We start from the raw sequence: 26,112 nt of genomic DNA, 5'->3' as shown, positions 1-26,112 counted from the left end.
AGAAGTTTAATTAAAATAATACAAAATATCTTCTTTGACCACAAAAGAACGAAAGTAGATTGCATCAGTAGTAAGGGAGTAGTGAGTGATATGAAATTCAAAGCTGGGAGGGATTTAGGGAGGATGGAGAAAGAATAGTCTGGAAGCAACAATGAAAAGCAAAGAACAGCCTTACGTAGTGGTTCGTGCCTGTAATCCCAGCACTTTGGGAGACCAAGATGGGAAGATTGCTTGAGGCCAGGAGTTCGAGTTCAGCCTGGGCAACATAGCAAGACTCCCCCTCTATTTTATTTATTTATCTGTCTATTTATTTTTTTATTTATTGAGAGGACAGAAAGCTCCCACAGTGGAAGGGAACCCAAAGGCGTTAGTCCCCCCCCCCCCCCATTTAAGAAAAAGAAAACAGAATAGTTCTATATCACCTCTAGGCCTAGTAAGAGGCATCTGAAGAAAACAGCCACCATTTAACTGGGTTACAGTGGTAATGGTGTTCTCAGGGTGATCCAGGCTGTTTGGGCACCAAGGTGAAGGGAACCTTTAGAAGAGAGATCTAGATACAGGGAGTGTTGATGAGGACAGATCATTAATTCCACAGGATTCCATGGAAGTGCTTCAAGGATGTGGAAAGGTGGGATAGGACAGAATAGGACATGTGCATAGCAACATGTGGATCAGAGCATGGGAGTTGACATTTGACACGGGGTGCTAAGGTTTCTTGTGGTAAAGCAAGGATAAAGGGAATTGTGAAAATGGTACTGGTGCATTTAGGTCAGTTAGTAGAGGAAAGACTGTCAATAAGTTAAATAAACTTTTGTGAGTTTACCCTGAGGCCCTAGTTTTGTTTGTATAGGAAAATGTTTTGATACTAAATAAACATTTATAAACAAACGTTTATAATTAAGAAACTTGTTAAATTGAAAGCTTCTTATCTATCTTAAATACAGCAAAACAGTTCCTTTAAATTAGTTTGGTCAGCTTCATATTTTATTTGCATAATATCCTTCACAATTGTGGGAGGAGCCTTACCCACAAAGGTCTCATTTTCAGTATAGAGAATCAGGACATAATGGATTGTTACTGTTGCTTTTTATTTACACTTGAATGGTATTGCCAGTTACTTTCAGTTCACTCTTCCATTCATCTGACCACTGCATTTTAAAAATTAGCTTTGAAAAATTGTTAGCATTCAAAGATTCTTGTGTTTCTGTGTAAGGTCTTCATGGCTGGCCTGGAATTGACTTTGCCATTTTGTATTTTAAAATGTTTGTTTATCCATCTATAATATGTACAACCACCTGTTTTGAAGGGGAAATCAGCTGATAAGCAGATATATGTAGCATAAAACCCAATAAATAAAAGCATAGGGAGAAAAATATAAAGCACAAGCAGATGGTTCCTCACTTCCACAGTTATCAGTTTGTCTATCTGCTTCTCCACTGAGAACTTGAAAAAACAAGTTAAGAAAATGCACATATAAAAGGAAATGCAGACTAAATGTTATGTATTGTAAAATCTCATTTGTTATATTCAGTTGTCAGATTTTATTCAAATATTAACATGCATTGTAAAATGTGTCCATTTTTGAAACTACTTTCCTTGTGTTCTCAGAAGATGTTTCAATGTAAAAAGGAATGTGGACAGAATAATCTTTGTCCTGAATTCAGATATTTGGTATGATAAGGAAGAACAATGAAGCGTATTTTTGGCTTAGCGCATTTTATCTAATTGTTCTTGATTACTAGTAGGTAAATAATATTTTAATTGTACTTTATGCACTAAGTGGAAACTTTTTTTAAATTTTTCAAGGAACCAAATGGCGAGACTCCATCATCTTTATACAGAGTTGCAGCAGTACTTCTACAATTTAATCTTATTGATTTAGATGATCTTTATGTACATGTAAGTTAAGTGGGCTGTTAAGAATATTTGGATGTTGTCCCAGGGGTGGGGAAGAGGAATAGGTAGCCATGCAGTACTCCAAGGTTGGTTCTAGGTTCTCAAGTCTTACTTTTTAAAGCCCTAATACATTATTGCTTTGTGTTTACTTTAGAAAGTGAATAAATTTAGTTCTCTTCTTTGGCCAACTAGCCTTGCATGGGAGAAGAAACCATTTGCATTGTATAATAAATACTCTAATGGAGGTATTTACAAAGTGCTGTGGGAGCCTTGAGTAGATAGCAACCATATTTGTCTGAGGGTTTGGAAGATGTTTCCAGACTAGTGATGTTGAACTAGGATCTTGATAGATGAGTAGGAGTTGTCTATCTACAAAATGGCTAACTTTGTAGATAGAATTAACTCAATATAAAGGTAGGAGATTTAAAAAGGCTTTATTATCCTCTTTATTATCCTATCAGGAAGCTCAGAGTGGTTGGAACATATGGTAGCATATAGGGAGAATGAGGTTAGAATAGATTAAGGCTAAACCATGAAGGGCTTAAGTGATGAAATATGGAGTCTGGATTTTTGTCTTAGGAATAGAGAGCCAGTCAGTATTTAAAGAGAAGTGATGCACAAATTGAGAGTATGGAAAATTGGTAAGAAAGGAGAATTTGAAGACATAGGTAGAAGTTTAGAGGGAACTGTAGAGTGATATAACATGGAAAATATAAAAATGACGATAGATTTATTATTGATATGTTTGAGTTTAATAATAAATGCAAGTGGACTAAATGCTTCTCTTAATATAACAAAGATTATAGGATGAGATTAAAAAACAGGTTATTGTTTATATGAAACACAGCTAAAACCTAAAGATAAAGAAACATTGAAAGTAAGAGAGTGGGGATATATATCAGCAAACTTATTATTGTTAGACAAAGTAGACTTTTTGGCAAAAAGAAATAAAGAGGGTTACTTTGTAATGATAAGATTGTCTTGACTAGGAAGATAAAACAGTTTTAATTTAACATGCATGTAATAACATTTTCTCAAAATACACAAAGCTAGAAATTAAGAGAATTATAAGAAGAAATGTGCAGTTTACCTGTTAGAGTTGAAGTAGTCTAGGTAAAAGATGAGAACCTATGCCAGGCATATAAGTAAAGCAATAAAATGGTATTTGATTGCCAGAGAACATAAGGAATGAGAAAAAGTCTTGCTTAACCTCCTTTCACCAGTCCATGGTGACTTTCTTTATCCCGCTCTTTTTTTGATTAGTAGGATGAAGTCTATAATGTCTAATATTTCACTTTATTTTTTATTGTTTACTTTGCATCAAACTTAGCTACTGAAATAGATATGCATTTCTAGGGGGCAGGAACATTCTTTTATAGCTTATCTTAGTGCCTAGCATAAACTATTAAGTAATGGTTTGTTGATGGTACTTTTTTTGTGTGTATGGGTTATTTTATAAAATGTCTTCATTAGTCATTGACCCATACAAGGTGGCTATACTTGAGATACTTGAGCCTTTTCCATAATGGAGGTTTGACTGTGTACATACTACTTTTTTGCAGTAAACTAGTAGCTAGCTTATGACTTCGGTCAAATAGGCACCTAGAAAATGAGAGGAGAGATGTTAAATTACTAACAATTTTTCTACTTGAGATTTTTTATTTAGAGAATTCAAATTTACTCCTTTATGTAATTTAATAGCTCACCTTTCCCAAATGGAATCCATATTGCAATACTTTTTAAATTTGGAATTTGGCCTTAAATGAGGAAATCTGTAATAGTTTTAATGGAACAGGTACATCTTTCCTTGGGTAAAAGAATACATTCAAGGGTAAATATCATTGTTATGGTATTATTACTTTTGCTCTTCTGTTAGAAGACATGAAACTTTGGACTGCTGCTTAATTTTAAAAGGTGTACAAAATTCAGATATTTAACCCTGTCAAATTATAAGAAAATAACTGAAAATTAGAAAGTAAATCATGTTCATGAATAGGTTAGACTTCTTACTTATAGTTTTGTCAACTGAGAACAGATAGTGTTTGCTTTTTGTATGAGCAAGTGGTTGGTATTAGCTGTTTCATGAAATTTTAATGAACCCTTTTTAGCTTCTTCCAGCTGATAATTGCATCATGGATGAACACAAACGAGAAATTGTGGAAGCTAAGCAAATTGTTAGGAAACTTACGATGGTTGTGTTATCTTCTGAAAAAATGGATGAACGAGAGAAAGAGAAGGAAAAAGAAGAGGAGAAAGTAGAGAAGGTATACAATTTGTTCTAGTAAAAGTAACCTTGTCTTCTGGATTTAGAATTATAAACTTAAAGTCCTAATAGTTAATTAACTTAATGGAAGTGTAATTTCTTAATTGTGATTTTGTTGAAACCTGATTTTTGGAATACTAATTTGCAGCAGTGGTTTTGTTTTAAATCTGAATGGTACCTTCCCAAAGAGGCTGCCATATTTTTGTCTTGTATACATTTCAAAATGTATTATAGTAAAATCACAAAATGTATTGGCTTTATTTGTGCTCTGTGTAATTATATCTCAAATCCTAAAGGAATTCTCAAAGATGATGAATTCTGGTTTTCTCTTGTATAATATACTATTAAGTAGAACTTAGTTTTAAGTTTACAAACCGTAATACCTATGTCTGCTGAATGAAAAAGCAGACCCTGTTGTTTTTTCAGTAGCTAAAAATTTTGATTGTATTTTCAGGAAAGTGCTGTTTAATTTCCTATGAATGACAGATCATTTTTGATGCTTCGCTCAATTTTTTAAGTGAAAAAGTATTAAGATTTCTTGGTGTCTGTAATTCTAAGTTTCTGAGCTGTGACTGTTCATTTTCAGCCACCTGATAACCAAAAACTTGGTTTGTTGGAAGCCTTGTTAAAGATCGGTGATTGGCAGCACGCACAGAACATTATGGATCAGATGCCTCCATACTATGCAGCTTCACATAAGCTAATAGCCCTTGCTATTTGCAAGCTCATTCACATAACTATTGAGCCTCTCTACCGAAGGTATGTTGCTGTATACTTTACTAATCATCGAGATAGAAACAGTTTAGGACTACAAAAAATTCTGTATGTACATTTATTTTGTCTCAAATAAAGCATATGTTTTAGTACATTTTATCAAAACATAAGAACTATTCACAGAGTATGTCAGTCTGATACATATTAATCAGCGATTTGTCTCCTGATGTTTAGACCAAGTGTTCTAGAACTTGTGCTGCAGTGTCCAAAAACTATGGGTTAGACTTGTATAGGTTGGGTTTACTTTATTGAGAGTGAAAACTCTATTCTTCTGTTTTTGACTTTCCCCTCTCTTGGGGGACAGATAATTCTTGAAGTTTTTACTTAGCGTAATTTTTCTCTGTCCTGGGTTGAGTGCCTCTAGTTGAGGACATTGCCTCTCTGATTGTCTTATCTCTCCTGGCACATATAAGCTGCTGTTCTGGAAATTACTATTGCAGCCTCTTTCATCATCTCTAGTTACTGTGTCGATGAGTCCTCTAGTTCTCAGCCTACTTACAGGATACTTAGAAGCAGTGTTGGCAGCAGCTCTGGCTTCAGCCCCACAGAAGGCTCTAGCCTGTCTCAAAAGCCACAGCCTGGGCTGTGGACCATGAAGGCTTATTCTCAGGGAGTGAACCCTGTGACTTCACATCAGGACACCTGCTCGGTAGGTGAGAACTCTGGGCATACTGTCCTTTTTAGTACGACACCCTCTTTATTTTGCAGTTTATCTTTCCTACCACCATGTCTCTCATACTTAGTCTAGGTAGTGGAACCCAGACTGAGAAATGTTGATTGAGTTGAATCAGTGTTGTTATGTCCATATTTTTTTGTGTCATCTTCCAGTGTGTCTTAGGTCCCTCCTTCATTCTCTATTCCCATATAAATATTCCTGATCCTGGCCAAGTTTAATTAAAACCAAATTCATAAGATGTATGTTAAATGTTACTTGAAATCTGCCCTTTCTCTGATTCCCTTTTCTTAAGCAGCTAATTTGAAACATTCTCCTCTGAGCTGATTTCTTTCTTTCTTTTTTTTTTTAATTTTAAAACAGAGTTTATTAGCGAGAAGAGAGAAGGAAAAAGGAAGATTCATGGCAGAAAGCCCTGCCACGGGCAAGTTTCTCAAAAAGAAAAACTGTCTGGGTGCGGTGGCTCACGCCTGTAATCCCAGCACTTTGGGAGGTGGAGGCGAGAGGATTGCCTGAGTCCAGGGGTTCAAGACCAGCCTGGGCAACTTGGCAAGGCTTCGTCTCTATAGTAAATCAAAAAAAATTAGCCGAGCGTGGTGGTGTGGGCCTGTGGTTCCAGCTACTTGGAAGGCTGAGGCTGAAGGATCACCTGAGCCCAGCAGGTCAAGGCTGCCGTGGCTGTGAGTGTGCCACAGCACTCCAGCCTGGGCAACAGAGTGAGACTCCTACTCAAAACAAAACAAAACAAAACAAAACAAAAACAAAAACAACCTGCCTTTTTTCTAATTATTATTGATTTTGTGTTTTTCTACCAGTTGAGTATTATCTGGCATAATAAAGTTAGACACAGTTGAAATGTAGAAAGCAAATATGAGCAAGAAAAGTTTCACTTAGTGATTAAGATGACTATGTTAATTTAAAATGGTAGGTATTTTATAGTTTGCTATACGTAAATTTCACTCCTTTTTATAGAGTTGGCGTTCCTAAAGGTGCTAAAGGCTCACCTGTTAGTGCTTTGCAAAACAAGAAGGCACCGAAACAAGCAGAGAGCTTTGAAGATTTGAGGAGAGATGTATTCAATATGTTCTGTTACCTTGGTCCTCACCTGTCTCATGATCCCATTTTATTTGCAAAAGTGGTGCGCATAGGCAAGTCATTTATGAAGGAGGTGAGTATGATTTTTCTTTTAAATGGAAAACTAAATTTTGAAATGAAAATGTTCTGAGTATACTTGTGTTGCGAATATCTCTAGAAACAAAAATACGAATCTAATTTAAGAAAAGTTCATGCTGAGTGAGGTTTGTGGAAAGTCTATTGTTTCCTAACCACATAACACATACACAAAGCCATCTGTTGCTTAACAATGGGTGGGAAATGCATCATTAGATGATTTCATTATTGTGCAAACATCCTAGCGTATGTTTACGCAAACCTAGATGGAATAGCCTACTACACACATAGGCTATGTGGTATTGCCTGTTGTTCCCAGGCTACAAACCCATAGAGCTTGTGATTGTACAGAATACTGTAGGCATTTGTAAAACAGTGTTAAGTATTTGGATCTGTACGTAGAAAAGGTATTGCGTTGTGTGCTGTGATGTTAGGATGTCTACATCATTACTAGGTGATACAAATTTTTCAGCTCAGTTATAATCGTATGGGACTGTGGTCGTATATGTGGTCTGGCATAGACTGAAACATCAGTATGTAGTACATGATTGTATATATATAATTTAAATCTAGCTAGATTATTAGTCAAATCTCCACATAGGAAAATATACTTTGTACAAGTGGCCACTTTTTGAATTCCCTTATAATAAGTGGTTACTTAGTGTTCTTTTCTCTTGTTGGTCTTTTACTCATTTTCTTGATTGCATTTTAAAATCATTGCTGCTGTTTATGGGAAGTCTTTTCTTTTTTTTCTTTTAAAGATGTGGGGCACAATTCAAGATTAGGTATATAAGTGATCATCTTACAGGTAAAGTTTGGGTCTCCCTTTGGTCCCCACTTTACCTGGTTTAAGATCAGGTACCCTTATTGATGTTGTGTCCCCTTCCCTACCCACCCTGAATATGAAGTCTTTTCAACCTCAGACTATTTGGACCCATTCTTTTTTTTTTTTTTTTAATTTTTTTAAGTAAGTTTTTATTTTGGTGTCGGAGTCACACTCCGTTGCCCAGGCTGGAGTGCAGTGTCATGCTCATGGCCACCCTAGCATCAACCTGCTGGGCTCTGGCGATCCGCCTCAGCCTTCCAAGTAGTTGGGACTACAAGCGTGCGCCACCATGCCCGGCTAATTTTATTTATTTATTGTAGAGATGAGGTCTCGCCAATTTGCCTGGGCTGGTTTCGAGATATACAGTAAATGTCTACAATTTTTTTTTTTTTGAGTTGGGTCTCACTCTGTCACCCAGGCTGGTGTGCAAATCGCACTCTCATGGCCATCATAACCTCGACCTGCTGGGTTTAGGTGATCCTTCTGCCTCAGCCTTCCAAGTAGTTGGAACTACAGGCATGCACCACCACATCTGACTAATTTTTAAAATTTATTTATTGTAGAGATGAGGTCTTGCCAAGTTGCCTGGGCTGGTCTTGAACCTGTGAGCTCAGGCAATCCTCTCACCTCAGCCTCTCAAAGTGCTGGGACTATAGGCATGAGCCACCGCACCCAGCCAGTGTCTACAATTTTAAGTGTATAATTTGATGAATTTTGACAAATGTATGCAGTTGTAGGTCTATTATTACAATCATAATATAGAACATTTTCATCACTGCAGAAACTTCCCTCTTGCCCATTTGCAGTCAGTTCTCTCCCTCCATTGCTGGTTCCTTGGCAGTCTCTGATAGGCTTTCTGTCACTGTAGTTTTGCTTTTTCTACAACTTCATATAAATGGAATTGTATAGTATATATTCTTTTCTGTCTTTTTTCACATAGGCTTTCAAGATTTATCCAAGTTGTTGTGTGTGTCCATAGTTTCTTTGTTGCTGAATAATATTTTAGTGGACCTATTACCCAGTGTGGTGTTGTCTGCCCCTTATCCCTCCTTCCTTCCCACCCTCCTCACCTTAGCAGTGTCCAGCGCTTGTTCCCACCTTTGTGCTCATGTGACCAGTGATCAGGACTTGTTAATGAGTGAAAACATGCAGCATTCAGGGTTTTTATTTTTTTGTGATAGTTCACTTTGCATGATGGTCTCCAGCTGCATCCATGTTGTTGGAAAGGACATGATTTTGCTCTTCTTCATGGTTGTATAATATTCCATCTTGTAGAGTACAGATTTTCTTTATCTAGTGTACTTTTGGTATCTGGGTTGGTTTCATAGTTTTGCTATTGTGAATAGTGCTGCAGTGAACATACATGGCCCCAGTGGTCATTTTGAAATGTGTTGTATAGGACTAACTTTGTACTACAGTGATTCTCAAACTTTAGCATGCATCATAATTACCTGGAGGGCTTTTTTCTAAATTATAGAGATAGGGGTCTTGCTGTGTTGTCCAGGCTGGCCTTGAATTCCTGGCCTTCTGAAGTGATCCTCCCACCTAGGCTTCCCAAAGTGCTGGGATTACAACCACCATGCCTGGCCTTGGAGGACTTGTTAAAACACATATTATTGGGCCCCATATTATTGGACCTGGAAATTTACATTTCTTTCATGTTTCTGGTGATATTGATACTGCTGGTCCAAAGACCAAACTTTGAGAATTATTGTACTAGTATGGGGGATCCTCAAATACCCAGGATTTATTTAGAAAAAGTTGTGTATTCTTGCATGTTTAAACTTCAGTCACCTTCAGAGTACTCCTCGTTTGGCTGGATGTCATGGCTCAAGTCTGTAATCGCACTACTTTGGGAGGCTGAGGCGAGAGGATTGCCTGAGCCCAGGAGTTTAAGATCAGCCTGGGTAACATGGCGAAACCTCGTCTCTACAATAAATCAAAAAAATTAGCTGGGTGTGGTGGCATGTGTCTGTAGTCCCAGCTACTTGGGAGGCTGAGGCAGAAGGATCATCTGAGCCCAGTGGGTCGAGGCTACAGTAAGCTGTGATCGTTCCACTGCACTCCAGCCTGACTCGGACTCAAAAAAAAAAGTACTCTCCATTTGATGCAATACACACCTATTGAGATACTTTTTCCACTGCTCAAAACAGGTTTTGACAAGCTTGTCAATTTGGATGCCCTTTAGTTGTTTCTGCCGGTTTTTGTTTCACCTCTTCCACATGGGCAAAATGTTTCCCTTTGTGGACTTTTTCATCTAGGGAAACGAAACAGTCACTCCAGATAAGATTTGGGTGAATAGGGAGGGTGGGGTGTGGGGTCATGATGTTTTTGGTTAAAAACTGATGAACTCGTGGTGTGGTGTGAGCAGGTGTGCTCATAAATCACCCATCATTAAATGAGAAAGTGCACTTAAAATTTTTTTTTTTATTATAAAGATGTTGGATACAATTCAGGGTTAGGTATACAAACATTGATTATGCAGGTACCCTTGTTGATGAAGTATGCCCCTCCCTCCCCTAATAGTTTCCCTCAAGTGCCAATCCCACCCTCCTTCCCCTGGCAGTTTCCCACTACTGCCAATCCCTTTCTTACAGTATTATGATAATTGTTCAAGGTTTGCTTATAAGTGAGAACGTATGGTACTCTGTTCTTTGTTTCTGTGAAACATCACTGAGTATGATCAACTCTAAATCCATTCAAGTTGCTGCGAAGTTCATTTGTTTGTCCTTCTTTATGGCTGCATAATATTTCATTTTGTATATGTACCACATTTTTTTTTAAATCTAGTCCAGCTTCGATGGGCAGTATGGTTGGTTCCATGATTTTGCTATTGTGAATAGAGCTGCAACAAACATTCATGTGCAGGTATCTTTTTTGTAGAATGATTTGAGTTCCTCTGGGTATATTCCCAATAAAGGAATTGCTAGGTCATATGGAAGGTCAGTTTCTAGTTCTTTCAGATATCGCCACACTGTCTTCCAGAGAGACTGCACTAGTTTGCATTCCTACCAGTGGTGTAGGAGCTTTCCTTTTTCTCTGCATCCTGGCCAGCATCTGTTGTTGTTTGTTTTATTAATGATGGTCATTCTTAACAGGGATTAGGTGGTATCTCAATGTGGTTTTGATTTGCATTTCTCTGATTAGTGAGACTGAGCAGGCAAGTACATTTTTTAAAGACTCACCAAAAACAATCTTTTTTCACTGAAGCCAAGTGCAGCCTCTCACAACATCGCTAGCTGTACACTGTTGCCGATGGGTTCCTAGAATGCCTACCTAGTGGGAGAAGCCTATACTACAAGGGGTTTGCCCTCCAAAGAATATTTCCGTTTTTGTTTTTTTTTGGGGGGTGATCCCCACTCACATATTAACCAATTTTGGCTTTTTTTCCTGGCTTAATGGGGGAGGAGGTGGTGACACTAAAATAGTTTTATATGAAAGAACACATTGTGTAATTATTAAATTTTCTTTAACCCTTTTTCCATTTGCCTGTAGAATACTCGCTGGTTGCACTTGCGGTTGAAGTGTTTACCCTGAGATAACTTGCACATTAAGGTCCTAATCTCACCCCCAAAGTTTACCACAAAATATCTTACTTTTATTATTATTTTCACATCACTCTAATATATCGACAACCTTTGGAAACAGATGACATTCTATTTATAGCATTTTGTTTTGGTAGTGATATTTCTATTTGCAAAATATAGTAATTCTCATCTTTTTATTTTTATTTTTTGTAATTTTTGTTAAGATTAAAGACAAATTCTCTTTATTTATTTATTTATTTTTTGAGTTGGAGTCTCACTCTGTCACCCAGACTAGAGTGCAGTGGCTGCTCCTGGCCACTGCAGCCTCGACCTGCTGGGCTCCGGCGATCCTTCCGCCTCAGCCTTCCAAGTAGCCAGAATTACAGGCCTGCGCTATCACGCCCGGCTGATTTTGTTTTGATTTATTGTAGAGATGAGGTCTTGCTGCCCAGGCGGGTCTCGAACCCACGGGCTCAGGCAATTCACTCACCTCAGCCTCCCAAAGGCGCGAGATTACAGGCTGAACCACCGAGCCTGGCTGACAAATTCTCTTTAGAGATAACTCCAAGAACAGCTTTTACATTTTATTTTCACCTTGAAAACCAGTCAGATTTGCTTCGGCCTCAAAGACCATGTTTATGTAAAATTAAATGAACATGGCAGTGAGCTTCAATTTTTCCCGTCAGATGGGAAATGAGTTAATTGTAGAGTACTAGCATGCTCACTTGTCATACATAAATGTTTTTGATAATGCCTACATAGTTATGTGTATGGTTTTTTACATTTGAAAAAAATATTTTAAAATAGAGACGTAGTCTCCCTATGCTGCCCAGGCTGGTCTTGAACTCCTGACCTCAAGCAGCCCTTCCTTCTCAGCCTTCTAAAGTGCTGAGTGGGATTACAGGCATGGGCTACCATACCCAGCCATAGACTTTATTTTTTAGAACAGTTTTATATTCACAGCAAAATCCAGAAGAAGGTTCAGGGATTTCTCATATACCTCTGTCCCCACACATGTATAACCTCTCTCGTTATCAACATCCCCCACTAGAGTGGTACATTTGTTACAAATGATGAACTTACACTGATATATTATCACCTAAAGTCTATAGTTTAAGGATTTATTTTATGTTGTACATTCTTGGGGTTTGGAAAAATGTATAAGGATATGTATTCACCATTATAATATCATACAGAGTATTTTAACTGCCCTGAATAATAACAGAATAATAATCCTAATTCTTTCCTCCTGACCCTTGTATCATTGATGTCGTTCACTTGCTTATCCATAATCATATATATACATATAAGCATGCATAATTAAATGTATTGTTGCTATTGTTATTTTGAACAAGCTGTTGTCTGTTATATCAGTTAAGAATAAGAAAAATAGAAGTTTCTATTTTACCTTCACAGATTCCTTTTTTGATACCCTTCCTTTGTTTATATAGATCCAAGTATCTGACTTATTAATATCATTTTTTTTCTTTCCCTCTAAATAACTTCGTTAGTATTTTTTGCAAGGCAGGTCTACTGGCAAAACATTTCTTCAACTTTTGTTTGTCTGAGAAAGTCTTTACTATCCTTTAAATTTGAAGGATAATTTTTCAGGGTCCAGAACTCTAGGTTGGTGAGTTTTTCTTTCTCTCTCAACACTTTTTATGTATATATGTATGTATGTATGTATGTATGTATGTATGTTTTTGAGTTGAGGTTCTACTCTGTTGCCCAGGTTGGAGTGCAGTGATATGATAACAGCTCACTGCCTCCTCAACATCCTGAGCTCAGGTGATTCTTCCACCTCACCTCCTGAGTACCTGGGACTGCTGATTTGTGCTACCTTGCCTGGCTAATTCTTTGAATTTTTGTAGAAATGAAGTCTTGTAATGTTGCTTAGGTTCATCTTGGACTCCTGAGCTCAATTGATCCTCCTACCTTGACCTTCCAAAGTGCTGAGATTACAGACATGAACCACCATGCTTGGTCTCTCAACACTTTAAATATTTCACTCCACTCTCTTCTTGCTTATATGTTTCTGAGAAGTCTGATAGAATTCTTATCATTGCTTCTCTACAGATAAGGTGTTCCCTTCTCTCCACCACCCCTCTACTGCAGCTTCTTTCAGGATTTTTGGGTTATTTTTATGTAGTTAGGACATGCCTAGGGTATAGTTTTCTTTTGCATTTATCCTGTTTAGTGCTCTCTGAGCTTCCTGGATTTGTGGTTTGGTGTTTGATATTAACTTTGGGGAAATTCTCAGTCATTATTGCTTCAATTATTTTTCTTGTCCTTTGTCTCTTCTCTTGGTATTTCCACTATGCATATGTTACACTTTTTGTAGTTGTCCCACAGTTCTTGGATATTCTGTTCTTTTTTTTTTCTGTCTTTTTTCTTTTCAGTTTTGGAGGAGTCCACTGAGATATCCTCAAGCTAAGAAAGCTTTTCCTTAGGCGTTGAGAGTCTACTAATAAGTGCATCATAGGCATTCTTCATTCTGTTACAGTTTTTGATCTGTAGAGTTTTTTCATGGTTCTTTCTTAAAATCCCATCTCTCTGCTTATATTTTCCATCTGTTTTTGCATGCTGTCTCCTTTATTCATTAGAGTCATTAGCATGTTGATCATAGTTGTTTTATATTCCTGGTCTAATAATTCCAACATCTCTGCCACATCTGAGTCTGATTCTGATGATTCAAATGAGTTTTCAAACCATGTCTCCTCAAACTGTGATTTTTGCATTCTAGTTTTTTCTTGATAGCTGAATGTGATGACCTAGATAAAAGGAACTACTGTAAATTGATCTTTAGCAATGCGGTGGTAAGGTGTAGGGGAGGGTAAACATTTTATAGTTCTGTGATAAGTTTTGTCTTTTGGTGATCTCTGGACTGTGAACTTCTCGAGTGCTTTTCAGTCTTTGCCCCTCCCCTCCCCCCAGGTGGGACAGGATGACTTCAGTGAGCTGGAGTTGGGCATTTCCCTTCCTTTAGGTCATTTAGGATCTGATAAAATCCCAGCAGGCCAGGCTCTGGTTAATAGTTTCTACTGAGGGCAGACCTTGTAAAGGAGAACAGAATGTTCTGGTATATGTTTTTAATTTTTTTTTTTTTTTGGGTAGAAACAACATTTCATTATGTACCTAGGCTGGGCTCAAACTCCTGGCCTCAAGCTGTCCTCCTGCCTTGGTCTCCCAAAGTGCTGGGATTACAGTTGTACACCACTGCATCTGCCCTGGTGTGTTTTAAAATGTTTTATTTTCCATTCCCTCTGCTTACTAGCTTGAGCTTCTGGAGGTAAAACTGAAAAAACAAAAAACAAAACTGAAAAAAAAAATGTGTGTAGGGCTCACTCCATTGGGTCCCAATGGAGTTTTTAACTCTTAAACTTGCCTATAATGAGCATCTAGCAATTCATAAATTACATTTTGGATTTCCCTAAGCTGGACACTGGTTCCCGTGGAAATTATCTTCAAGTTTTTCTTGTTTTATTGGATTCATTCTTAGTTTTTTCTTTTATGACTATATATAGATCTTTGTGGAGAATCTGCCTCTGTTCTTTGTGTTATACTTTCTTCCAGACTAAGTTTGTCTTTTGTAATGCTTGTTTTTTGGGCTATTTATGTTTCCATCGTTGTCACAACATTTCATTTTTTTTTTTTTTTGAGTCGAAGTCTCTGTCACCTAGGCTAGAGTGCAGTGGCATGCTCACGGCCACTGCAACCACAACCTGCTAGGCTCAGGTGATCCTTCCACCTTAGCCTTCCAAGTAGCTGGAACTACAGGTGTGCACCACCACGCCTGGCTAATTTTTTAATTTTTTTATTTTTTATTGTAGAGACAAGGTCTCGCCATGTTGCCCAGGCTGGTCTCGAACCCGTGGGCTCAGGCAATCCTCTTGCCTCGGCCTCACAAAGTGCTGGGATTACAGGTATGAGCTACTACACCTGGCTTCTTTTCATTTTAATGTGAGCAGCTTTGTTCAAACCTTCTGTTCTTTCTGATACAATGTGAGTGAATCTTTATACCCCTCCCACCTTATTTATGAATATTGGGTTCTGTTTTCAACCTTTTTTGTAGTCTAGGGTAAGAAAAGAAATTAGCTTGACTGAAGCTGAGTATAACCCTCATTTAGAGGACCTCAGTTCTGCTTTCTCCTTAGAGATCATTTTATCTTTTCTGTATTAGGCATACCCAACCCAAGTGGGTTATCCAGCCCTCTTGAGCTTTGACATCACTCATTTAAACACAGTGCCTTTGAAAGATAGCAAGCCTTGGCAGCTAGTTCTCCTTTTTCCAGAGTCCTGCTGGGCTTCTACTAAGAAGGATTTTTTCCTCAAGCTACCTGAATTACTTATCTTGCAGGTCATATTGCCTACGGTATTTTATTGACTTAACTTTCCTTACTTGGTATTACTTCTGGGGAATGGGTTAGTGGCAGGAGCCATACCACATTGCAGTACCAGTATCTTGTTTGTTTTCTTCTCTTGAAGTTAATAGCATAAATTCTTCTTTTCTTGCTTGATTGCTGGTGGTGAATTTTGGGTATCAAAAAATACTATATTTATTGCTTTCAGAATTGGGTGAGAGTCTGTGTTTATGCTTCACTCTGCCCTCTTAATTCATTTGAGTGGACAGCCTATTTATATGGCTATTTGTTTCATAATTTGGCCCTTGGTTAAAGCCAAAATACTCTTAAGTTCATTCACAAGTAAAGCTTAGAAAAAAACCTGAAGTCAAGCAGTCAGACTATACAACTCAGACTGGCTGTTAGATGATATTAGGAAATAGGTGCGATAGTAATATTGTGACAATTTAGACAAATGTCCTTATTCTTAAGAGATGCATTACAAATTTTTTTGAGATAAAGTGTCATGTCTGCCAGTTATTTTAGTCAGTCAAAAAAGAGCAAAATATTAATTGTTGAATGTAAAGGTGGGTATACATAGGTATTTATTATAGTATCCATTCAACTTTTTGTAAATTTGAAATTTTTCATAATATAAATTTGGGTTGCTAGGGGAAGACTGAACCTTAGACCAGTGACTCCAAAACTCAGTTTTTAAACTAAATGCTTTAGAACTTTGGGGTCAATGTTTACTACTTACTGCTTTTCAGCAGCTACTAGGAAAGGGAGGGAAAGTCTATGATCCTGCTTCACCCCATTCATTTCTTTTCAAAATTGAACATTTGCCTTGTTTGTGTCGGTTAAAGCCAAAAATTCCTCATAGAATAGTTTTAAGACATAAATGTGAAGTTTTTAGCCTGTGCATGGCATATAGTGAATATTCAATAAATGGTAGTAAGAATGAGAATAGGGAAGGGGAAAATAGTGCCATAACTGATACAGATGTAGTAAAAGAAATCTTAAGTATTTTCTCCTTTTTGTCTTCTGAGATTAAAATATAGTTCTAAGTAACATTTGAAATGTTCATGGGTTAGAGGTGTTATAAATATATCATTAATAGTAAAAAAAATATCAAATTATATCTACAATTTTTCTACTTATCCCTCAGCTCTCCAAAAGCCCTCCTCCTGGTAGACCTACTTTTTTTTGTACCCAGAACTGTTATGCAGCCCCATCAGCTATACTGCCTTCTTCTCTCTCTCTTTTTTTTTTTTTTAACACACAAGATCATTGAGTAGCTATTCTGTCTTTATAGGGCAATATTGGAACTTATTTTAGACCATTCAGCTGATGGCCTATCAAGGCATAATTGTGAGTGCCTAGTTTTATTCATACTGAAACATTCAGTTGCAAACAGTACATTGCCAAGTATAGTTTTGAACTTAAAGAAGTGTCAGCTACTGAAAAATAGGATCTCTCTCCTTTTCCTTTTTGAATTCCCAGTACCTGGCACCTACTGAGTAAATGAATGAATGAGTAAATGTCTCTTGTTCCCCCTCACCCCCATTTCTGACTTCCTTCCATTTCTGCCTGACATTCAATAAAACTTTTAGCATTGTATTGTGTGAAAGGAGAGTCTGAATTAAAAAGAAAATTAAACTGAAAGAAAAATAAAGTACCAAGGGAATGGAATGTATTTATCTTCTTACCAAACAAAAGTCAATTGCTTTTATTTGCACATATCTCTTGACTTATTTTTATACATTCTTGATATAATTGGACTTTGGTAGGAAGGACTTGTTTACTGTTCTTCTAGATGGTTTCATTTTGCTTTCCATATTTCTTTATCATTTTCAAATTTGCCTGCTTATGAAATGGAAAATTGACATATAGCTGTTAAGAACTGATACAAGTTACCTAGAAAGGGAATCAGGGCAGCTTAGTTACTAAGAAAATGTTTTACTTCTATGGAAAAAGCTATGTAGCTTTATTAGTTTTATTTGAATCATAGTATACCAGGAAAGGAGTAGTTTATCTGCTTTAATCCTCAATATAACATACTGTGAACCTAGTTTTTCCAATTATGACATACCTTTATTTTCACTTCTCAATGAACACCCAGTATGCCACTGTAATTGTGTGCTCCTTGTCCCTCCCCCCCCAAAAGCCCACCAAAAACTTTATCTAGTTTTTTTTTTTTTTTTTTCCTGCCAGGCCACTCCTCCATTACCCAATTCCTTGTTTGCTGACCAGGGTATATGCTGACTTAGTAAATTGTTTCTATGAAAGGGAACCATACTTTTTAACCTGCCGGTTAAAAAAATGTGAATGTATGTATTTTCCCATAAAGGTAACATGGCAGGCCCTGAATTAGTGTTATGTGAAAATGTAGCATAGAAGTTAGACTTTCCTGTGGTAACACCCATTAAATTCCTCAAGCAGGAAAACACATACATATATAAAATACTCCTATCAACCAAGAAAATAAGAAGCTTGTTAGCCGCTTATTAGCTTTTTTCACTTGAGAAATCCTAAATCCATCCCAGAATCTAGATTGCTCTTATGTATCAGTGCTTCAGTTGTCCTTTTGGCTTCTGTACGTACTATCTGCCAACCTTCTACCCACTTATATATTTACCTTCTACACAGGTATCACTCACTATTTCATTTTGAATTAATAGACAGTGTTGTCAAATATTACTTTAGAGGTCCATCTGCAAATCATAGATATAAAATGGACCCAGGATTTTTTCACTCAGTGTGTACAAGTTAGGCAATGGTTTTGTCTTTGTTAGCAGTATAAATATTTTGGTCTTATCTTTCAGTGAGGACTTTGGTAATGGTGAATTAAAATATAGCTTTACATTTCTTTGTGTTGAGTTTTGTTTTTGTGTTTTTGTTGCTTTAGTGTTTGCTTTTACTAATCTATGGAGGAGAAACTAAAACTTCTGGATGAAAAAATGGAAAAATTTTATTATAACAAAATTATGCTGGCTACAATTTTATAACAAATGTTTAGATTAGTTTTAGGATGCTTTAGTTTGTGATAATAAGGTTGAGAAAATAATTGACTTATTAAATTGACACTTAAAATTCATGAATGTCAAGAATAGCTCAGAGGTTAGAAATATAGAGAAAATGAAAAATAAATTGTTAATTGATAACAGGCTATATTTGAAATCTATGTGTATAAAAAGTAAGACCAATTCACAACCATGTGCAAGTTAGATCTCTTTCAAATTAGTAACTAAGTTATGACAGCATCATTTTAATCTTTTTGCTTTTTATTAATTTATTTTTTAAATTTTAGTTTCAGTCTGATGGAAGCAAACAAGAAGATAAAGAGAAAACGGTAAGAGACTAGAAAAATCCAATAATGTATATAATGTTTGTCTAGGTAGGGCATATTACAAATTTTACTGTGAACAAGCTTTAATCACCTGTGTGAATAATTATTTTATACATTGATGCTGAAGATGCTTTTGGCAGCTCATACAAAGTTGTCTTTTATGGTTAGCATTCTTGTTTGGAAGATTAACATGCTGAGAAAGAGAGAGAGAGAGAGAAAAGTTCCTCATTTCCTTGCTATCCCTTTCTTTCCCTTATCTCATTTGACGTTTTATGTGGAGAAATACAAATAAGCATTGTGAAAAGGATGGGTGGGGAATTAGTTATTGTGTGTTACGAGGTTTGAAAATGGTAATTTTCCCAGTGCTGTGTCATAAATTTATTGTTGGGCTGGATTAATATGAACCTCTTACTGAAGTAATTTTTCCTCCTTTCATTTAGGAAGTTATCCTTAGCTGTTTGCTTAGCATTACTGACCAGGTACTACTTCCATCTCTTTCTTTGATGGACTGCAATGCTTGTATGTCTGAGGAACTATGGGGAATGTTTAAAACATTTCCATATCAGCATAGGTAAATACATATTGTTTTCATGTTTTTAACTAGCTATTCTAGTATATTAATTAACCTCTTAGTGTTTAACTTTTTCTAATTCTTCATCTCATCATTTTTTAAGATATCGTCTGTATGGCCAGTGGAAGAATGAAACTTATAACAGTCACCCGCTTTTAGTAAAAGTTAAAGCTCAAACAATAGACAGAGCCAAATATATCATGAAGTAAGTTTTAATTTTTTTATATTAATTTAAATTTAATCTAATTTACTTTTAGCTAGCTTACGTCTGAGCCTCAATTTTGAGAAGGTCTATGAATATTTGCTAATGGTATAACTGATTATATACTATAGATAGAAGTGACTATCTGTTGTAGTTTTAGCTCATTTTGACTGCCCAAGTTAATGTTTTCATAGTTGTTATATTTACATCGATATAAAATCTAATAAAAATTCTCTTTATCATATTATAGGCTAAGGGTTTTTTTTACTTTGTAAAGACAGACTGCAGTGGCATTTACTCAATTTGCATAATGTATTTAATGGTTGTGCAAGGTAGTTGAAGCTCTAGCAATTTCCTCTGCTGAAAGTTATCATAGTAAAGATTTTTAATCTGTTAGGAAGATCTAATGGAATTATGCAGATCTATCTTCACAAGGAATCAACTTTTGATAAGTTTCTTTTAAGAAAAAATTAATGTGCTTTTTATTTTCATGTTATTAAAAATATAAGACTGATGTTAATTCTACTACCTGGTAGACTGTTTGAAGTTTAATTATAAAAATTGTGTATGTCAAATTAGTATCAGTTTAGATACTAAATATACTGCTGTATTGCATGCGTTTTCAACAAGGCTGTTTATTGTCAGTTGTCATTCCTTTTAGAAATTCATGGTAGTGGTATGATTATTTTAATTAAAAGTAGTATGTCCTCTAGTTTAGATAGGTTTAGCAGTACGTGATGATATTGTCTTTGCCCAGTGGTGTTCTTTCTGGTGCACAGTCTATTGAGAAAACAGATGTGTGCATGATCACAATCTGGTTTAATAGGTGCTATTTATTTTATTTTTTTGAGTTGGAGCCTCTTGTCGCCCAGGCTGGAGTGCAGTGGCACGTTCATGGCCACCACAGCCTTGACCTACTGGTCTTAGGCCTTCTAAGTAGCTGGAACTATAGGGACACGCCACCACGCTTGGCTAGTGTGTGTGTGTGTGTGTGTGTGTGTGTGTGTGTGTGTGTGTGTGTGTGTGTGTGACTTACAGTAGAGACAAGGTCTCACCAAGTTGCCCAGGCTGGTCTTGAACCCCCCACGCTCAGACAATCCTCTTGTCTTGGCCTCCCAAAGTGTTGGGATTATAAGCTGAGCCACTGCACCCGGCCTAATAGGTGCTATTATACAGTATTTATAAAGTGCTATGGGAAGATAGATAAGAGTGAATAATTTCACCTGGGGAAGTTCTGACAGGAAATTATATTACATATGGTCCACTTGGAAGAGTTCTTAGTCTTAAGAGTTCTTCAGGTACAGTTTTTAGCTTAACAACAGCAGCTAATATTTAGGAAGCCATTACTATGTTTGTTTAGAACTAAAGTGGTTTAAATGGATTATTTAATAATATATTTAATATTATTAAATTCCTTGAATCAGTTTCATCCACTCTTTCTACCACCACTGCCTTAGTTCTTTTATATGGAGTTTTCCAGTGATTTCTTACTTAAGAATCCTTGGCTGACTTGCCTACAGGTTATATTTTAAGCTTTATGGCATGGTGATATAAGAAGAAGATCCTCCTTGATTTGTCCCTCCCTACATCCAACTTTATTTCTTGCAAATTCTACCTCCAGGTGTACTAAGACTATTTATGTTACCCTAAATGCACCACTTTGTACAAATGTACAGATTTTCCCTTACCTCTCTAACCTCTTTCCATCTGTTGACCTCATCTATGGAGCGTAAGCGCCAGTGTCACCTCTGTGAAGCCTTCTCTGGTACAAACTACCAAATGCAATTGATTATTCTTTGTTTGTGCAGTCACTATCCCTTACGCATATAATGCTATCATACCCTAGGTTCATTGCTATGATTGTTTTTTAAATTAATCTAATTTTTTGAATATATGCTCACATGGTTTAAATTTCAATAAATATAAAAAGTTATACATACCGTAAAAAGTCTCAGTTCATCCTCCATTCATTCAGTTCTTCTCCCCCCCAAGAAAAGTAACTGCTGTTTGATTTCTTAGTTACCCTTCCAGATATTTTTATGTGTATGTAACCAATATAAATACATTATTATCCCTTTTGTATTATTGATAGCATGTAAAAAGTACTGTTCTGAAATTTGTTCTTTTTGATTAAGAATATGGAAATTTGAAAAATGCTTTTAAATCTGTCTTCCTAGCTGAACCAGGCTTGATCTTAGCCAAAAAGCTGAAATGCAATCATTCTTATCTTTCTAATGCTTAGCTCTTTGCCTGTCATAGTAGACATTAATATGAATTAATGAATAAATACATAAAAATATAATTTACTGGAGAACAATATGTGCAGAATTTTTAATATGCTTGAATTTTGGTTATATTTGTGAGCTATAACTATTTTACCATGCCTAAACAATATGATTTTGATATTGCTTGAACTTTTTACATGAGGAATGGAATATACTAATTAATTAGTTTTGGAATTTCACAAGTTTTTGAATACTGCTTAAAATAAGAGCTTGCCATAGAGTATTCTCATTTACCCTATAATTTATTCTGTAAATGCTCATTGTGTTCCATATGCCAGATACCATGGTAGCTTGAGGGGAAGACATAATTAAGAAAATGTTTTTTAAATTTGTGTTTGTTTTTTCCCTCTAGGGTGATGAAAGCAGAAGGGAATGAATGGAATAAAAAATAGAGAGGGAAGTGGTTAGTTTTGGCAAGTAGGGAAGCAACCTGAAATAAAATGATTAGAAGTAGGGGCAGGTAGTGGTAAGTTTAAGGGTGGAACAGAATAGCCAAAGTTTAAACCTAATGGTCTGTCATCTCTGTGAACCAAAACAAAACCAAAAAAGAAACTAGGACAAGGAGGATAGGAAACAGAAACAGTTGATGCTGAAATAATTTTGATTGATAGGATCAGTTTTGTCATAAGAAGTTTCTTAAGATAATTATAGCAAATTTATCACTTGGAGAGTGGTAAATTCACTTCCTGAATTATAAATTGAATTCATAATTTACTTCATTATATTTTAATTCTAGAAAACTTTCTTCCTGTCACTTGTAACCTTTTCAGACTTCTAAATTGTGTTATGTAATAATCTCATCAGAAGTGTTTAAGATTCTGTGTAATAATTGTTTTGAACTGTAAGCATTTCATAAATATAATTTGCAGAATGTTGGTAGAAGAGTAATGAGCAGAGGAAGAAATAAAGAAGAAGGAAAGGCATAGACTCTAATTTAAAAAATTGTTTACTTTGAATATGAAAAGCAGAGAACTTTCCATATTGAGGAGTGCAGCATTAGCTGTTACTTTATTAGGGTTACTGAGCCAGATGGCATGAGACATTTCATTGCATTATGCCAAATTTGATATTGTAATCCCTAAACTGATAAGTGAGCCCTTCTAAATCTAAAATAATTATGATTCTCTGAAAGAAGAATTTTATGTACTTGTAGAGTATGTTAAGAGTCTTAATGATATTAGACTATTACTGTAAAGTGGAAACGTATATTTTATAAATGTTAAGCATTTAATATAAAATCTCAATACCATGTGGGTGAACCCCTGACCAAAATAGCCCAAGTCTTGCTATAAAGTATATGATGAATGTGGCTGTTTATATAAATCTGTTTTGGATATTTGGGAAATAATTTCCCCACCCCATGATGTAACAAACCTATCAGTGTTATGAGGAATATTTAAGATGATCCCTGCCACCTTTTTCTCCCCTTGTAGGCGTCTAACCAAGGAAAACGTGAAACCTTCTGGAAGACAGATTGGGAAGTTGAGCCACAGCAATCCAACCATTTTGTTTGATTATGTACGTTTTGAAGTTGATATTATATTAAGGGATTTAAATACTTTTTGTTGTATTTAAATCAGCTCAGGTGGAAATATGATGATAGCAAATGAAACATTGTGATGTTATGCTAAAAAGAAAATTATTAAGCAATATATTTAACCCATTGATCTACTTTTCTAGTAGTATGTGACAGTGCTGCTGTTATAGACAGTATAATGTTCTCTTGTATACCACATTTTGGTTTCTAGAAGCATTACTTGTTGATTTTAGTTTTTAGAAACATTTGATTAACATTGTGATTCACATATAAAGTATCATGTTCATATTTAGAAAGATATTTCTAAAACACATGAGACTAGCTTCTATCATTTCAAAATCCAACTTTAGGCCTTTTGGAATTATGTCCTAATTGGAAAATGTAGCCTAAGAAGGTATTATCTAAGGCAATGATAGAATTGTAGGTTTCATATAAATGCGAAATAGTAGGAAACCACTTTCATTATAAGCATTATTTGCTTTTTCTTTTGAAAAATAAAAAGTATAGCCATTGCTTAGTTAGTATAGTTAATGCTATCCAGTTTTTGTTACTGTCTTCCAGATCTTGTCACAAATACAGAAGTATGATAACTTAATAACACCTGTAGTAGATTCATTGAAATACCTCACTTCATTGAATTATGATGTCTTGGCTTGTATCCTTTCAAGTGAAGCATAGATTTTTACATTTCATAGAGCTTAATCCTAGTAGTAAACATTTTCTTTTCTTTTTTTTTGAGTTGGAGTCTTACTCAGTCGCCTAGACTGGAGTGCAGTAGCCGCTCCCGGCCATTGCAGCCTCGACCTGCTGGGCTCCAGCGATCCTTCTGTCTCAGCCTTCCAAGTAGCTGGAACTACAGGCGTGCGCTACCATGCCCGGCTAATATTTTGATTTATTGTAGAGATGAGGTCTTGCTGCCCAGGCAGGTCTCGAACCCGCGGGCTCAGACAATCCACTCACCTCAGCCTCCCAAAGCGCAGGATTACAGGCTGAGCCACTGAGCCCGGCTAACATTTTATTTTCATTCTGTGTTCCTTTAGTAACTATCTGAGGTTGATTAGGGTGGCTAATCTGAAGTTTGGCTGATTAATAGTGTGAGAGTGAGTGAGTGTGCATACCTGTGTGTCTTTGTATTGTATAAAGGGAGAGATGTTAGGCTTACCGAACATCTTGACGTAGATGGAATCTATCTTGCTTGCTGAAAGATTAAAAAGAGGCTAGAGAGGAAAAGTTGGTACTACAATGAGTGTATTTTTCAATACTTTGTAGTGACTTAAAGCAAATGATTTTACTTTTTCCCAGGATGTGGCATATCATTTTTTTATATTTTAAGGGCCTTTGATAATGACAGTTTTTTCTTAACATATAAAAGATTGTATCATTGAAGCTTTAGCTAATCCAGAAAAGGAGAGAATGAAACATGATGACACAACCATCTCAAGCTGGCTTCAGAGTAAGTATTTTTATGTTTCCGAAGATGAAATTACTATTTGTAATAACTGCCATGTTATGTATTCTGTAATCTGTACTTGGAGCCTATTTGTTAAGAGTTCTTGAGAATGTGTAGCCACTCAGCTTTTTCTTCAGTGTCCAAGGCCTTGGTTGTCTAAGGAGGTTCATATAGTCATTTTCTTAACTCAAGAGACCATTATTAACTGTGATAGAAGTTCAGTAAGCATTACTGGGGAGATGAAAAATCCCCTTCTTTAGCTACCATTATTTTAGAAGAGTTGATTAAAAAAAATTTTTTTTTATTTTAAAGATGTGGGGTACAATTCAGGATTAGGTATACAAGTGGTCATTGTTCAGATAAAGTTGGGGCCTCCATTTGGTCCCCACTTCGCTTGGTTTGAGATCAGGTACCTTATGGATGTTGTGTGCCTCCCCTGGGTAGTTTCCTGCTACTACCAATCCCTTTCTTATAGTATGATAAATGTTTGGGGTCCACTTATGAGTGAGAACATGTGGTACTCACTTCTTTGTTTCTATGATAAATCACTGAGTATGATAGACTCTAAATCCATCCAAGTTGCTGTGAAGTTCATTATTTTGTCCTTCTTTATGGCTGCATAGTATGTATATGTACCACATTTTTTTAATCCAGTCTTGGTTTCATGTTTTTGCTATTGTGAATAATGCTACAATAAACATTCGTGTGCAGATATCTTTTTTGTAGAGTGATGTGAGTTCCTCCAAGTATATTCCCAATAGGGGGATTGCTGGGTCATATGGAAGGTCAATTGCTAGTTCTTTTAGGAATTGCCCCACTGTTTTCCATAGAGGCTGAACTAGTTTGCATTTCCACTAACAGTGTAGAAGCGTTCCCTTTTCTCTACATCCTCACCAGCATCTTAAGGGAACTAGTCTCATTTCTTCCCAGTTGATCCTGAGGTTCCAGTCATCTTTAAAGAACAAGCACTTGACTTAGCATAACCAAAAATTCTAACCACACTTCTTTTTATTTCATGTACCTCTGCTTTTAGCAACCAGTTCCCTTTCTTTCAACTTCTTGTATATGATAGCTGATCTTGCCTTGGCTCCCCATTGTCTTTTAAAGTCTGATATTTTAGTAAGTCATACAAGTAAGTCCTTTTGAAATCAAGTCCTCACACACTGCTCTCAGTCTCAATCCCCCCCCCCAATATTCCAGATTTTATTAATACTGAACTTGCACTTTCCATGGGCCTTCTGCACGTGTA

At 36.2% G+C, this 26,112-nt stretch overlaps 1 protein-coding gene across 2 annotated transcripts in view; it reads left to right on the top strand.

The window, feature by feature from the left end:
* THOC2 (THO complex 2) overlaps positions 1–26,112 on the top strand; it is a 131,622-nt gene that overhangs the window by 68,788 nt on the left and 36,722 nt on the right. For both annotated transcript variants that reach the window (XM_008063157.2, XM_021714909.1), the window contains exons 9-18: positions 1,807–1,899; positions 4,005–4,160; positions 4,746–4,918; positions 6,579–6,774; positions 18,780–18,821; positions 19,259–19,389; positions 19,493–19,594; positions 23,310–23,394; positions 23,975–24,068; positions 24,786–24,866. In XM_008063157.2, coding sequence (XP_008061348.1) covers positions 1,807–1,899; positions 4,005–4,160; positions 4,746–4,918; positions 6,579–6,774; positions 18,780–18,821; positions 19,259–19,389; positions 19,493–19,594; positions 23,310–23,394; positions 23,975–24,068; positions 24,786–24,866 — 1,153 coding nt within the window. The remainder of the gene's footprint in view (positions 1–1,806; positions 1,900–4,004; positions 4,161–4,745; positions 4,919–6,578; positions 6,775–18,779; positions 18,822–19,258; positions 19,390–19,492; positions 19,595–23,309; positions 23,395–23,974; positions 24,069–24,785; positions 24,867–26,112) is intronic.

This window comes from Carlito syrichta, unplaced genomic scaffold (genome assembly GCF_000164805.1).
Source record: "Carlito syrichta isolate Samal-C Ts95f unplaced genomic scaffold, Tarsius_syrichta-2.0.1 Scaffold98143, whole genome shotgun sequence".
Classification (NCBI taxonomy): domain Eukaryota; kingdom Metazoa; phylum Chordata; class Mammalia; order Primates; family Tarsiidae; genus Carlito; species Carlito syrichta.
Note: the sequence above shows the minus strand (reverse complement) of the source record. Positions and strands in the feature narration are given on the sequence as shown.